The sequence below is a fragment of the Zingiber officinale genome, chromosome 7A (genome assembly GCF_018446385.1).
Source record: "Zingiber officinale cultivar Zhangliang chromosome 7A, Zo_v1.1, whole genome shotgun sequence".
Taxonomy (NCBI): Eukaryota; Viridiplantae; Streptophyta; class Magnoliopsida; order Zingiberales; family Zingiberaceae; genus Zingiber; species Zingiber officinale.
The window spans coordinates 111,592,013-111,608,886 of record NC_055998.1 but is presented as its reverse complement, the minus strand read 5'-3'; the positions used below and the strand labels follow the sequence as shown (position 1 = coordinate 111,608,886).

The following is a 16,874-nucleotide window of genomic DNA, read 5'->3' as shown; positions in this document are numbered from 1 at the left end:
CGAGGAAGAGGACGACCAAAAAAGACTTGGTTAGCAACAATAAAACAAGATAAAATTTATTTAAATATAGATGATAATATAATAGGAGATAGGGCTTAATGGCGTAAAAGGATTCATACAGTCAACCCCACCTAGTGGGAAAAGACTTGGTTGTTGTTTTGTGTTCTTATTTATCTTACAGCTGAGTGGTGGTTACAATATGGAGTATCAGCTCCAAATTTGAAAAAGATTGCAATACGAATTCTCTCACAGACAACGTCTTCAAGCGGTTGTGAAAGAAATTGGTCTAACTTTCTCCCTCATTCATACAAAAGTATGAAATCGTCTTTCTTATCATCGCTTGGAGAAGATGGTCTACATTCATTATAATATGTGTCTTCAACTAAGAGCAATAACAGAAGAGAATGAAGAACAGGAGTCTGGTGATGTAGACTCATTTGATATTGGATTTATGCAAACTGAGAATGATCCAATGATGGATTGGTGGAGCGTTGTTGAGGCTGAGAATCCGTTACTTGATGAAGCAAGAAACCCACCACGACCATCTCAATTTCTTACTCAACAAATTGAAAAAATACAAGCTAGAGGAGATATCTGCGAGGAATAAGATGATGAAGCTTTTGATCAAAAATTTCGATTTTCTGGATCTCAGTCTAAGCATTCTCAAACATCACAAACCCAACCAAAGTCCATAGATAAAGGCAAAGGCAAAGCTCCTGCAATTTTTACTAAAATGAAAGAAAAAGGCAAACCTCCTACTTTTATGGGAAGTGGTCAATTTAGAATTAAAGAAAATCCACTCGATGCAATTGATGAGCAAGAACATGATAACAATGATGAAACATCATCACCTTCTGACACTGTAGTCCGACGAAAAGTTCGAAATGAGGATAGTGATGTTGATAGCAGTGCAAGTACTCATGGAAGTGATGACAGTGGTGATGCATCTAGTGGTAAAAATTATGTCCCCCCTACTCTAGCACCAGAGCTATGGACATGTGAGATAGATTACACACATGCAAGTCAAGATGATGATCATGGAGCTAGAGGTAGTACTATTCAATATCAACGTCGATATAAGGATGACAAACAAAAGAAAGCTCATAATTATCAAGATATGCGGGAGAGTTTAGCTGAGATTGATTCTAGTCGAAGTTCATCATACTCGCAACCTTCTTATTATAACTCTGATGCATCATATGGCGATCCATCGTACTAGAGCTCAGGGATGTATGCTTATCCTTATCCTTATCCTGTGCCTATACCCGTTCCGATTTCAGTGGTGCCAGTTCAAATCCAACATCTAGTGATGAATCGAGACACGCTGATGAACATGTGGAGAAATCAATATCAATATTGCATGTCATGGGATGCTTATTTAATCTGGTCATTAGAGAACTATGGAGTTGACCTAAGCAGAATGTCGCAAGAACCAATGCTTCCATCTGATTCACGCCACTCCTTTTGGTATTAATAAGATAACATATTATGATGTATCAATTTTAATTCAAGTTATTTATAGATCAACTTTTTTTAAAGAAAACTATATTTAATTATTTTTTTTAACTATATTAAGTTGTTCAATAATTAAGAATTTATATAAAATTAATATACAACTTATTTTTAAATTATACACAATAAATATATTTATCTAATAATTACTATATATAAATAAAATTACTATATATAAATAAAAAAATACCGAAACAGTATCAGCACGGCACGATACGATACCGAAACTGTATCGTTCCGATCCGGAACCGAAACCTCGGCACGGGTCAAGATTTTAAACCTTGCGTTGATCAACCAACACTCGAAGCTTTTGCTGTATATAAAAATGGGAAAATTCTATCCTTTGACTTGTTATACATTTCCTTGTGCATGAATAATAGATAAATGAATTATATATATATATATATATATATATATATATATATATATATATATATATATATATATATATATATACTTGTACAATTGTTTTCAAAAAGGGATTAAAATGATATTTAAAATAGTAAAATGAGGGTTTAAAATAGTAAAATGAGGGTTTAAAATAATTAATATAGGAAAGGTTGTTTTGAAAATTAAAATAGATATTTTGAATTATTCTTTAATTGATACCTATCTTCAGATTTGCTTGACCTTTCATACTGTTCATACTTCATACTGTTTTACTTGCGCGATGGTATTTTTATTGTTGTAGTTTAACAACAAGGGCTTTTAGACGTATGACATTATTATACTATCGGCTCTATTTTATTTTTTTTTTAATCCAAGTATTCAACTCTTTGAATCGACTAATATTGGAGGTGACCGTCCAAGCACTACGACAATTTCCCACCGGCCACCAAGTCCCATTGTCAGCATTCTTAGAGTTGTCATTCCACAGGATGAAAATCCCTGCTATGCGCCACATCTGAAATTCAACCCTTAGATATCTGGTTAACTACTTGAAGGATCTAACTACTACACCATTGTCCCGGGGGCAATATATATATATAAAGAGAGATGCTGATACTCGTATAATTTGTGATATTTTTCGATATTAATAGTATACCATTGACAATCAATATATCTGCTGATTAAATAGTAAAAATTGAATAGTTATCTTAATTGATAACAACAAAGGAGGATAAAGTTGAGAGTCTAAATTTTAATATAAAACTGCTACACGACTATAAATATACATTGATGTATAAATGAAGAATTCTAAGAACTTAAAGTTGTAATAAGAAATTATAATATACTCTACTTCCTTGACTTCTTAAACAAAATTAAATTCATGCACATCTTTTCAGATTACTCACTTAGTCATTTGTGTTTCATGTCTGCTTTCCTTGGCCTCAGGCATTGGCACTCTTTTGATAGTATATACAATTGGTTTTAGCTTTACATAAAGTTGCTTAGAGATCTCGACCTCTGTTGATTCCTGGTTTGTTTGACTTTTGTTTTGTTGTATTTTTGTTTTACTTCATATGTTGTATTATCCATATAGTTTTGTTATCTACGAAGCAAATGTTATACATATAAATTTGATGAATTTTGTAATTCTCCTGTTATATGGTCCTTATGTTATACACATAAGCAAAGTTGCTTATGTTTTTTTTATTATATTGTCGCCGAGTGGCGTACCTCCCGGTGTGCGAGAATTACACCCTCGGGGCATGACAAAAATACAATCTGAAACCACATCTGTCAACGAGTTATATTATCAATTCGCTTCCACGAAAAGTGTAGGTAAAGTTCGCCAATAAAGCACTAGCAAATGTACCAAAAAGAGAATTACCGATATTGTTCAATTGGAAGTTGCATAGTTTCAAAAATAGCACTAACCTGCGCAGAGAAGGCATTGAAGCTTACAATTGGTCCAGCAATATATAGCGGTGTGTACATCAAATAGCATAAGTACATACTATATGAATACTTGTTTGACTGGATGCTTCTCTCCTGCCAAATGTAAAGATAGTGAGCTCAAACCACCACCAACCAAGAGACTAAGTGCATAAAGTTTCTACAGCAGCAGACTAAATCAAAACACTTGGCAAAGCATCCATATGCATCATCAAAACCAAAATCCACAAGGGTAATGAATCAGATCATCTTATTATAGAAACTATACTCCAAGAACAAGAACAACATATGATACATGAATGATGTAGAAAAAGAATTTCGAAAAGAATATAGAAAACATTAAGAAGCATCATGTACTGATTGAAAGAAGTTATTTTAAGGAATCATACTCGTTATATTTAATGAACCATTAGGTTATATGAATCTACTAGCTCTACTTTCTTGCCATGAGACATTTCCAAAATATAATTCAAAGAAATTATCCTGCTGTGTCAAAGACTTATAATCATAATTTATTTTGAATAGCATTTGTTATTATTGCATGGTAATATAATTACCTGCAAGGAAAAATAGCATGCCTGGCCAGTAGAGCATATATTGCAACGGCGACTATGTTTCTGTATCCAAGAGATACTGAAACTAATTAAGATCAGTTGATCAACAGTTAACAACGTAAGTATCATAACCAATTTTTTATAGAGGAAGAAAATCAAGTAGGAGAGGCAGCTTGGGAAAAGCATTATTTAGGTTAAGTATTTTTTCTGATAGTTTGAATAATGGACATTTTTGGTATGGAAAAGCAAGAGTTTTCTGGACAGTTTCTTGACTCAATTGAATAAATCAAACTAAAAATAAAGACAACACAATAATACATTTGTGATTGATCTATAGTGTTCCCATGTTGCCTTAGACTTTAACAGATTGTTTGCTTACTGAATGAGTCATACCAAATCAAGCAAAATATGCAACTTGCAAGCAATCTTTAACATTCCCATGTAAATCATGAACTGATCAGTACAAGTCAGATACAATCATGAAAAGAATACTGATCCCAAAGCACAATTGAATGTCACAGATGGTACATAGAAGTGTAACGTAAGAGACAAGGAGACGTGTCACACAATATCCATAGTTGACGAACAGACCCTATGATGTGTAACATACAATACACAGACTTTCTAAAAAAAATATTGTTGAAAAAACACCACAGTTCTGGTCAACTAAAATATACAAAAGATTCTTGTTTATAAGGGGAGAAGTCGAAGCTCAGAAAAACAACATTTATATTCTTCCTTCAAGTAAAAAAACTTATTTATTGATATATTCAAATTTTCGGTTTCACTTTTTTTCCCACATCCCTTGCAAAGACTGACAAAACATATATGATTAGCCAAATGAAAATGATGGGCTTTAACAACACATATAATTGTCATTCAAATCCAAGATCAAAATTCAAATCTAAAAAAACTTTTCATTTTCACATCACCAACAGTTCGTTATTGTTTTAGCTAATAAGAAAGAAAACGTGCATGACCTACAAGAAAACATATATGACTAACAAAGCACGGCCACAGATAAAGATACAAATAGACAATATTCTTAAAAACAAGTAGTTTTATGGACCCAAAAAATGACAAAAGAAACAGAATTACATTGCATACAAGTAGCCACGTCATCATACTAACAGATTCTAAAAGTGAGTGGCTGACATTCTACCTCTTGATCAAATTGAGGATTCTTGTACGACCAATGATAGTCGCATCCATAGCTGATTATCCGTAGTATAACTGAGAAAAAATGCACAATCAAAAAAACATTTACTTTGAAGCAAGCTTTTAGTTATTCAGCAAATTAAGAGAAGTAGCATTTATTTCATGACCACATTTAAAATCTTAAAATAGTACACTTTTTTGTATTGACTGGTTGCTACTAGGTGCTGGGTGAAACTAGATTACATAAAAAAATTGTACCTTGTCCCAAATGGTTAGCCATGAAAATGTATTTTCTATCTAGCTAATTACAAATTGAAAAAAGAAATTAAAGAATAAATAGCATTAATTGCATTTCACACCAGAACTAGAAACAAAAATGTCATTCTTGCCAAATAATAAACAAAATCACTAACACATATTAGTAATACTATGGTTAACAGAATGTAAACTCCAGCTCACAAATGTTTTTTGAATTTACCTAGATTAAAGCAGATATGCCACCTAAATATACCTCTGTAGTTGTCCAAAAAGGCTAATTGTTGCCTGCGTACATCGACCAGGTACAAGATATTACAAGTAACATGACAAGGTAGAAAAAAAGGCTCTGTGTTTACATAAGGAACTGTTTTAAATTAATAAGTAAATCAACAACTTACCCAAACAATGAAAAGGAGTAGCCATCAAAGACACGATTTAGGATGAGAATGGACAAGTTTAGTAGCCAAAGGATTCCCAAGTAATACTTGGATTTAGCAAAAAACTACAAAATGAAAGGAAAAGTTCTGCATAGATTTCAGATGTCTCAAATAAAACTTGCAACATTGTCAAAGTCCTTATCCAATAATATAGTTGGTTAATATCAGCACTTCATCAATCGTTATCAAAAAAAAGATGTATGGACTACAGAGATAGCAAGATAAAATATTATCATGTTCCATGACTATGAATCCAACCCAAATTGTCAGAAACTCAATTTTGATTAAGATTTATAGACCTACACTTAAATTCTCAAAATAGAAAACTCAAGATCAAATCAAAACTCAAATTCTCAAAATTGAGATTCCAAACTTGAAACTCAAAGCATAACATGAAACTCAAACCCTCAAAGGGAAGTCGATTTTAAGTTTTGAATTTTTTTCAAATGATTTAAATGAGACTTGTATTTTGATAATTCTATCTATAAACATGTTAACATGTTATTATAGAATTTAAGATACACATATTACGTTCGTGACAATTCCTGTTAGCAATGCCACGCATTAAGTTACGAATACAATGGTATAATATTAATAGAACACGAATGTAATATACAAATATCAACGCATGTAAAAGAATTAGACAATATAAATATTTGAAAGTAATAAGAAATAATAACTCAAGAGTTAAGACTGTAGAATAAGAAATATGGAAAAAAAAAAACTGCATTAAAAATAGCTAATAAAAATTTCAACAATTTATATATAATATATACATACACAAACCTTAAATAGTTAGGACAACCATAATTAATGATGAATAAAATGGGTTTCTTGGTTAAAAGAAAAAAAACAAAGTAGTAAATCCATTTCAAATATAGTTATGAGAAGAATATTTTAATACAAGATATTCTCAGTGATAACAATAATAACCAAGCTTTTAGCCCACTACATGAAATCAACTATATGGATCCTCCTACACCACGCCATTGGATTCAAGCCTCTATTATATCATCATTATATTTAAAACTTTATCATCACATATAAGACATATTGTTTTATCGTTGCGAACCAAATCATTCTTTCTCTCTCTCTTCCACTATTAATGTGTATTTTTGTCGTGTTCTCGCATCGTCTAATTGGGCATTTATTGGACATCTAACTCACATGTCCATAACATCTTAAATGGGTCTTAGCTATGGTGCATTTGTAGAGATTTTTCCTCCAAATGAGGCCGCAACAATGAGATACTGGGCTTCTGAGCCATTCGCCACGAATGCTTTACAATTTACCTTGGCAGGTGGAAAACTTCTATGGGCCAGGTCGGTCGCACCAAGTTGGTAGCCGGTGGAAAACTTCCATAGGGCCAGGTCGGTCGCCCCAAGTTCGGTGTTACCTGGTTCATCATTATTTTTAATGAGTCTCAGAATTTTCCCTCAATAGATGTGACCCCGGCATTCTCTCTAGCATTCTCATTTCTTATCTTATTCATCCTTATATGTCCACACATTCACCTTAACATCCTCATCTCTACAACTTTCATTTTTTACTAATGTGCTCGCTTCATATACCAACATTCAATTTCAAATAACATGGCATGTCTAACTTGTAAAATTTCCTTTTTAAGCTTTAGGGGTACATTACTATAATATAAGAGCTACTCAACGATATAAAAAATTGATATTATATGTAATATAAATTTCATTTACCAAAAAAAAATGCAAAAACTAAAATAAATTCATCTTTACTAGTCAATTATATAATATGAATAACATAACCTTGCAGCTTGCAGTTAACAATATAGCACAATCAATTGAGTATGTTTTTAATTTGTTTAACATTTGTAAAAAGTTAGTAGATACGACATTAAATATATTTAGAGGTATCCTAATTTTATCATTTTCTGACTTTATTTTAAAATTTATAATTTACAACTGTGTAATTGTCTTATTCATAGTTCAAAATTTCGTTTCGTGCCGGGCGGAACGGGCCAAACTTACCGTTCCGCCCGTGCACCGAAACCGGCACCGGACGAGCGACAATTTCGTCGCGTCGTGCGTCACGCGCCAGGAGTCGTGCGTGCACTAGAAATCGTCGCACCATGAGGTACAGCGTCGCTAGAAGCTTCTAGTGTCGCCGGAAGCTTCGCAGCACCTGAAGCACGTCGCGGACGTCGGAGGAGTCGCGACACGACATTTCTAGAGACGCGTGTCGCTAGAAACGCGTTGGAGGTGTCGCCGGACACCTCCGGCGCCGTTGGAGGCGTCCACGGGGCGTCGGTGGCGTCGCGGGCGAGGCGCGGGCGCTGGGTCGCGGGGCAGGGAATCACTGTGCAAAATTACAATTTAAACAAATTAAACAATTCCTATTTAATTGTGATATTTTAAAGGGGCTTTTTTAAACCCTAATTAAATTATCCCAATAAAATATAAAAATTATATTTAAAATTTTTTAAAAAATAATCAATTTTCTTAAATAATATTCTGAAATTGTTTTTATTATTTTAAAATTTTTAAAAATTTTAAAAATTCTTTAAAATTCTAAAAAAAATTAAAATTTTTTATAAAAATTCTTTTAAATCAAATTTATATTCTTATATATATATTTTAATTATTTTATATTTTTTACTGATTTAATGTTTAAATAAAATTACCGAAATCGTATCGGCACGGCACGATACGATACCGAAACCGTATCGTTCCGGTCTCGGACCGAAACCTCGGCATGGGTCGAAATTTTAAACCTTGGTCTTATTCAAATCCTACCAATCTGATTGATACTGGATTAAGGAACAGGAGATTCTACAAGATCGAGCCTGCACCAAAAGATTCTGTATCAATTGTAATCCTGAAAACCATCAGGATATCAAAATCATTGTCCCTACAGTCAAGGTAGCATAGTTTAACCATCTACAATAGTTAACTATGCCACTGATAGTTATTTGTTTCATATAAGTAAATAAAATGATTATTTAGGCTGAAATCTCCTCGCATAGGAATCAAGACCGTATCCAACAATCCAGCAACTAAATAAAATTATTGTCCTCTCAGCTTGTACAAGCCATTCACCAGAACTGTAAAAAGGTTGCAATCAACAGAAAATTATAAGCAAACCTAGGAAAATGAACAAACCACATTCATCAACCAATCAACATAATCCTCAGGAATCTAATCAGTAAACACCATCTCCAGGACAATAATAAGGAAAAATCCAAAAACAGAAAGTGATAAGCAAACCTAGGAAAATAAACAAACCTTCGCCAAGCAAAAGTTTAGGGAGGCAATTGAAAGAATATAAACAACACTGCAATAATACCAAAAACAATCAGTTACTATGCAGAAATTTGAAAACATTTAGAGACTCAAGTGTTAGAATTGTACCAGGCTCCATGTAAATAAGCTAAATAACTCAATGATGTCAATATCCATACAAAAGACATTCCTCTCCCTTTTAGGTCTGCCCAATACCTTAAGATATTTGCTATGATTGTAAAAAATGCCAAAACAACAGAAAGAATAGGCAAATTTCTGCGGAAATTTCTCCATTGTGCATCAGATAAATCCTGAAGATGAAAGGGCATAATAAATATTCAAGATATTATTCCATCCATACAAGTTGTGGCACATGAAGAGCAACAACTGAGAAAGGTATAGATAAATAACTATAAACAAAGAGGAAAAAATGAAAGATGAATACATGAATATCCTTTTTCAATAATTAGAGAAGCCAAAGCTCCCAGCATCGATGATATTTAAACTGCCGTTTAAATAGTAAAATATGCTTAGCCATTTTTAGTTATCATAAACTCAAATTTGGTGTGGTTATGTGGCTCACATAGTTAGTTGTCACCTAAACATTAGATATCTTGAATACTAAGGCATACTTATCAAGTTAGATTAGTAAATTAAATAATCCTTATGAATGTCCGACATAAATCCAAATTAACTCAGCTACATGAACTGATGAACATTGTCCTACCTTCAAGCTGTATGTAAGGTCATAATAACAGTGATAGAATCAGATGAAATTATTACTATTCTGGAAGTCAAGGATAGTTTCTTTCATTGATGATTAGCAAGGGAGACTATACCACCACAGCTCACTTATTACAAAGAAGTGCTACAACAACACCACTAAAACATTAGTTTCATTGTTTCAGTTCACATGATTGACTTTGTTCAACTAAAAGATCTTTTTCCAAGATTATTTTGCATAAGAGAGATAGGAGGATCCTATACACTCTGTGTGCCCTTCGTTTTTGACATAAACCTATCTAAAAATTAGTAGATAAAGAAACCTTAAATCAAAGGCATGTAAGCCATTACAATGGTGATAAGAAACTTTTTGAACAGGATAAAAAAAATTAATAACTGTTATTGATCCTTAAGTGCCGCTGTACAACTAAATAATCAATGTCAATGTGTCACTCCCTCAGGAAAGTGACATGTAGAACAAATTGGACCACTTCAATCTTTAGGGAAATTAATGAAAGTAGAAGATAGAGATAGAAACTGCGACAGACATTTGTTGTCATTTAGTTTGGTGATCTAATTTTAAAACAAATAGGTGCTTATTAGAAGATACTAAAAAGGAATATAAGTACGCACATTCAGATGATCATGTATCCATCCATGGTAGAGACCTGAGAGTTCGCCACGGTAATCTATTAAAGAACTAAGTGATCAGGACAAAAAAAGTAATTTACAACTAAATGAAGTAAAATCAATACAAAAAATACAATGAGAAAAGAAATTACAATTGGAGAAATGGACTGATCGGTGAATCACAAATACATAAAAAGCTACAGCATAGATAAGAAGAAATGTGAGCTCCAACTGCCGATATGATCTCCAGATCATCTCTAAAGGAACAGAAATAAGTAAACGGGAGGCGTCTCGGCAATCCGCAATGGGTGCAACACTCTTGCCACGGTCAACTGAGAAAGGAAATGGCGGTAGACAAAATAAGCCATCACCATAATTGTTAACCCAAATTATGGCTTCTTCTCAGTGTATAAGATTATTAAGAAAAAAAATCCTAGTAATACAATGCCGGAATTGGTCGAATATAATTATTGAAAAATAAAAAAAATGAAACAAGGCATTTCAATTTTTTCCTTCTTGTTTTGCCCATAGAACATTATGTCAATACCATAGGGATCTCATGATAATCGCTTCAGATGGATTATTTGTTGATTTAATTAATTTAAATAGTAAATTGAAGTTTTTGAAAATTAGAGTACTTTAGGGGAAATTAGTTAAATATATGAGAAATGAGATAATTTTTTTTCATTAATAAAGGAAGACCGGATTCAGACCGCTAATTTTTGCCCACAACAAGCTGCAAAAAACTCTCATATCAATAAACCATTAACATGAAATAAAGAGAAGAAATCACTTCCCTTGAACTTAACAGGGGCAGAAATCAATCGGACTGCGATCGAGCGCAACTGTCAATCGAAAAAAGAGGCAATAACTATATTCAAAATGGATTCACTTGTCGGAGGTTTCTCAACTAATTGGGATGCCAATGTAGAATACACTAGTCAGCCTCAAGAATGAAAAACACAAGTGAAAGAGAGGGATCAGTACATATACTTCCGGATGGATCCACCATCGCTAGAAGAGAAGTGAACACCTCCATTTTCCAAAGCAACCACCGCGCAACCAAACGTAATTGAATGCGATAGGAATGGGGATCACCAATGGGGGACGAAGACGAGAAGATATTGGGGTGAGTTTTGTCCAGATAGAAAAAAGATAGCTATATATAGATCCATTGGCCCGACTAACCTATAAAATAGGACCAAATCAACACTACCTCTCTAACTCAAACTCGAAACTAATTCAAACCCAACTCTAAAATCAACCTCTAATCACAACTAACTAATGAAAGTAATTAGGATTTTTTATGTCAAAATTTGTGATTAAAGACTGATTTTGAAATTGGATTTGAGTTAGTTTGAGATTGAGCCAATGAGAGAGTATTCAATCATCGTGTTTTATAGGTTAATTGAGTCAACAAAGTTATATATACCTATCTCTTCTCTATCTGGATGAACCCAACTGATACCTTCTCATCTCTGTCTATCTCTAATGATCCCCATTTTGATCGCACCTGATTACAATCGATCACGTAGTGGTTGCTTTGAAAAACAAAGACATTCACTCCTCTTCCGACGTTGGTGGATCCCTCCAAAAGTATCTCTACTCATCCCTCACTGTTCACTCGCATTCTGTCACTCTTGAAGCCGACACCATATCTTCGAACCAACGGACATGGTGCATTTCATGTTAGCATCCCAATTAGGTGAGAAACCTTAGGATCTCTCCTCTAGCTCTAGCAAGCAGATTTCATCACTTGCCTCCTTTTTCAGCCGACAACTCAACTCAGTGAATTTCAGATTTAATTTTTGCCCTTGTTAAGTTCAAGGGAAATGATTTCTTCTCTTTATTTCATGTTGATAATTTATATTGATATGAGAATTTTCTGCAGCTGGTTGTGAACAAAAATTAGCAATCTGAAATCTATCCTTCAACTTCAATTAATTCATTATTAATTAAGAAAAAAGTATATCTTTTCTCATGTATCTTACTAATTTCCCCCAAAGTACTCTAAAGCTAACGTATAATGTTCAAACTAAAGTCTAATGTTCAAGCTATGGTCTAAAGTTTAAGATCTAAGGTCTAAAATTAACTATTCAGAACTAGAAGAAGACATAAATGAAAATTATTTGATATTATAAACTCAAACTCAGCTATTTGCAATTGCAACAAGGCAGAAGCTCTATTTATTTGGCGCTGCAATTACCTTTTAATTGGAAAATTTTCAGATGAGCCTAGAACTCTATATTATGATGCTGTGAGCAATAGTAGTTCAATTCATAGTAGTTAGGATATCAGAATGATAATTTTATTAGTTGTAATCATGTTTGCTTCCATGCTTAGGTTATCAGAATGACAAAGAGTGTCCTTATACTCCATGGTTGTCATAAACCGACCATATCGGAATGTCAATGCTCCTTTTTGAGATTATCAGATGTCTCAAAAAGAATGACAAACAAGATTTAAAAAATAGAGATTCAACAAATTGGCTTGAAATGAGTTAGACAATAAAATGAATGAAATAAATTGAAAATTGATCAAATCAAGAGTGTAAATAGATTGAATTGGCTAAAATTGTCCACAATTGGATTATTTTGGAAGCATTAGTAGATGTAGTCTACTTCTTGTCAATCCTTGCTTGAATCCTTGTGAATTTGCTTAGGAGGCAAAGAATGAGTCCCTGTTGCTCACTTGAATCCCATCTTAAATCTTTTAGCCTTGTCACTTTAGAGATTTACCACGAAAAGAATATCAGTCGTTCAATTTTGCTATAATTCATTAACTGTCAATTGTCACTCCCATCTATTGCTCATCGATCAAAACTAATTACGGGTCAAGAGAGAACAATATAACCTCTCTAGATCCAAAATAGCTTATCATGTTTCTTTGTTTCGAATAAAGTTTGATTCAGTTGTAATTCATAATTCAATTGAACCCTAGAACTGAATATTAATCAATTATTTGATTTTATTAAAAAAAATACTACTATTACAATATTATTCAGTAAATGTATACTAATACAAATAACTAAGTTATGATATTATTAAAATGTGTGCTCTTGATTTAATATTATCGATTCTATCATTTATTATTTATCTATTATTAATAATTTGGTTCTTGATGATACTTTATGCATCCTTCTTAAATTTTTGAATACTTTTGTAATCTCATATAAAATAAATTTCTCTCTACTTTATTCCCATTGATTTTCAGCCAATTCATCCCACCAATGTGTTTAACTTACTGTCAACCTCAATTTGTTCATGGAACACAGGATCAGTCGCAATCTGAAAAGACACCTTTGTCATAATGAATATTTATTGGTTGATTACTAGTAATACCTGATCCATCTCATCTCATAAATTGTTTGTCATTGCCCTATAGATGCCTATGTTTCTAATGAAGATGATGTTTTCCTTCAAATCTTTTAATAGATTACAAGGTTATTAACATTGTTTTCTACTATATTTAAGCTTTGCATAACTTAACTTACTGCAAAAGCCATACTACCTGGTAGTAAGAAATGCCTTTAAAATCATATCTCCTAATAAAAAAATTATGACTATGGTAATTGAGATACTTCAGTTCTATTGAGAACCGATCATGTTTGGACAATGCTGATAGGAAGTTGATGGTTTAAAATCGTATCTCCTAATAATAAAATTATGACTATGGTTCTTGAGATACTTCAGTTCTATTGAGAACCAATCATGTTTGGACAGTGCTGATAGGAAGTTGATGGAGAACTAGAACTAAGCAAGCTTCTTCTCCACCACCTTAAATTGAGAAAAAGAAATAGATGAGATCAATGGCAAGATTGTATTGGAATGCTTCCACCTCAAGGCAAATGTCTATTATAGACTCCAAGAGGTCTTTGTGGAGTTCCAAGACAGCAGTAAACCCTAATGAAGAAAGATAGAGTTACAATTTCTCTTTAGGGCTCTAATACCACATCGAATGAAAAGAGAATATTCTACCTATGAAAGTCTCCTATACTTATGTAATATATACCATCAAATTTAAAGCATCATGATCAAACCCTTGAATATTTTACATAACTAATCTTAGGTCCTTTGATCTTAAACAAGAAAAGCATGTTCTTGATTAGAACATCTAAAAATATTAAAGAATTTATTTTTTGAAAAACCTAGTCATAAAGAACAGCTAAGAGGCATTGTGATGACAAGTAAACAAATGTTGGTAGGACAAACGGTGGTTAGATAAATGAAAATGAAATAAGTATACCAAGTTTTTTTGGCACCTAATTTTGTTATAAAATTGTCAAAATTTTAAGAGAGTTATTCAAATTTAAAACATCATGATCAGACCCTTGAATATTTTACATAATTAATCTTAGGTTCTTTGATCTTAAACAAGAAAAGCATGTTCTTGATTAGAACATCTAAAAATATTAATGAATTTATTTTTTGAAAAACCTAGTCATAAAGAACGGCTAAGAGGCATTGTGATGACAAGAAAACAAATGTTGGTAGGACAAAAGGTGGTTAGATAAATGAAAAAGAAATAAGTATACCAATTTTTTTGACACCTAATTTTGTTATAAAATTGTCAAAATTATGAGAGAATTATTTTCCACTTGAAGCTCTAGGTAGTCTCCTTACACATTTACAAGTGAGCAAAATTAAGACTTGGCCTCAAATTGACTTGAATATATTGTAAAAATTCTAAGTCCTCTTAACAATTTTGATAGCAAATGTTATAACTATTAGAACTAACAAGAGAGGTATGGTCTCATTATATTGCACTTCTCTCTAATAAAATGACGACCAAATTTTAACATATTAAGCACTTTTAATTTATGGAGGATGTAAAGATTTTCTAAAATTCTAGTGATATATATAACCTTGTATAAAGTGTTGAATTGTTGGGGAAACACGGTTTCATAATGATGATAACATAAACACTTTTCAAAATCATCTAAATGAATATAACAACCAGTAGAGGAAGCAACACCAAGAAATCTAACATTATCGTGCAAGTTGGCAATAGATTACGACACACAAAAAGATCATGATTTGAAAGACATAACGATAAGAACCTATCTTGCAACCAGCAACAACTCCTTGAAAGTCAAACTACTAACAGCTCATGTATCTATAAACCAACACTAATAAATTAAGTTTGACAGATGTAGAGCCACAAGCAACCAAATGCTCATATCAAATATAGAATCTCAGCGATTATAGTATTTATTGACTTGAAACCCCTGTTATAAAATCAGGGATGAAACACAACCAAATTTCAGCCCAAGCAGAAATGTACGGGCATATAATACCATGATTCATAGAAACAAATGGAGAAAAGTCTCCCTCAAAAATAAATCTAAGTCAAAATTACTCCAGAAGTCTTGGTCTTCCCGCTTACAAGTCAGATCTTAACTAGTCTATGTCAAACAATCCCCGCTCAACTTCCAAACCCTAAACCAGGCAATACCACACATCAAACACGACCAAAAACAGAAATAAAAAGAAGAGATTGAGGAATCCAAACATCTCCTTCAACACACAAAATTGCAACAGCGAAGATGTTGAGGGATCCAAATAATTTGAAGCTACAAAAAAAGGAAGGAGAGTCAGAAACAAGATGTTTACCGTCGTTTCAATAACTCGGCACGACACGTGCCACTGCTCCAAACCCTAGGTCTGCTTCGATGGAGAGACGGCAGGGAGAAGACGGAAGAACTCGCGAGAGGGGCGACCACTGATGTGCATTACTCCAAATCAGAAGAGATCAAGAGGAGGAAGAAGAAGATGGTTTGGATCGGTGTAAATCAAACGACGATCGGAGGGAGAAGAGAGCTTTCGTGATCGGAATGTCTAATTGTAATATTCCAGATGTTGCGTTGAATTTTCAAAGGACGGAATTAGATGGGTGTATTCAATTAAGAGAAAGATTGGTTTTTTTTTTATGATAGATTTTTTTTATAGAATTAATAAATTTTTATTAATTTTTTTAGAATCTTACTTAATTATGAAAAAAATTCATATTTTTTTATAAGATTTTTATAGAAAATTTATGAATTTACAGAAAAATAAATAAATTTTATTATTATCAATATGATAAACATTACTCACATTCAAACTTATTTTTTTTCTTATTATTGAACATATTTATTATTTTCTGAGCATGTATTTTACTGGTAGGAATTGATTCAGATTTATCTTATTACAATGTGTATTTGATTTGTTAGAATAGTTTTTCTAGTCCTTATGAATTCTTATTGAATAGGACTATAGGAGGAGCTCAATCTTCGATTATGAGCATGAACTTGGAATATCAAATTCTTATATTCCTTATTTTATTGTAAGGAATTTTTTTCCTCTTCTATATTTACTGCATTAAATACTAAAAAAAAATACATATTCGATGTGTGAGATAGGTCGTAGTAGGATCAGACAGGTTGTATAATTAGGTTGGATTGGATGAGTTAAGCAAATTAGATCTAGTAGGATGAACTAGGCCGAGCAACTTTAGTGGGTCTAGTAAGCTCT

The 16,874-nt window shown here is 32.7% G+C and overlaps 1 protein-coding gene across 5 annotated transcripts in view; it reads right to left on the bottom strand.

Annotated features, from left to right (window-relative positions):
- The window catches only part of LOC122002009 (membrane-bound O-acyltransferase gup1-like), a 39,808-nt gene extending 23,554 nt beyond the window's left edge, over positions 1–16,254 (bottom strand). The window contains exons 1-10 of one of the 5 annotated variants that reach the window (XR_006117553.1): positions 15,975–16,253; positions 10,515–10,694; positions 10,366–10,421; positions 9,139–9,320; positions 9,013–9,061; positions 5,720–5,823; positions 5,542–5,606; positions 5,068–5,138; positions 3,909–3,968; positions 3,334–3,447 (exon numbers count right to left, since the gene is read on the bottom strand). Coding sequence is in view for 4 of the 5 variants with exons in the window: in XM_042557026.1 (XP_042412960.1) it covers positions 3,334–3,447; positions 3,909–3,968; positions 5,068–5,138; positions 5,542–5,606; positions 5,720–5,823; positions 9,013–9,061; positions 9,139–9,320; positions 10,366–10,421; positions 10,515–10,617 (804 nt within the window). In the remaining variant the exon portion in view is untranslated. Of the gene's footprint in view, positions 1–3,333; positions 3,448–3,908; positions 3,969–5,067; positions 5,139–5,541; positions 5,607–5,719; positions 5,824–9,012; positions 9,062–9,138; positions 9,321–10,365; positions 10,422–10,514; positions 10,695–15,974 lie in introns of all 5 variants that reach the window. The other 4 variants (XM_042557026.1, XM_042557023.1, XM_042557024.1 and 1 more) reach the window with 4 other exon arrangements.
- Between the last annotated feature and the right edge of the window lie 620 nt (positions 16,255–16,874).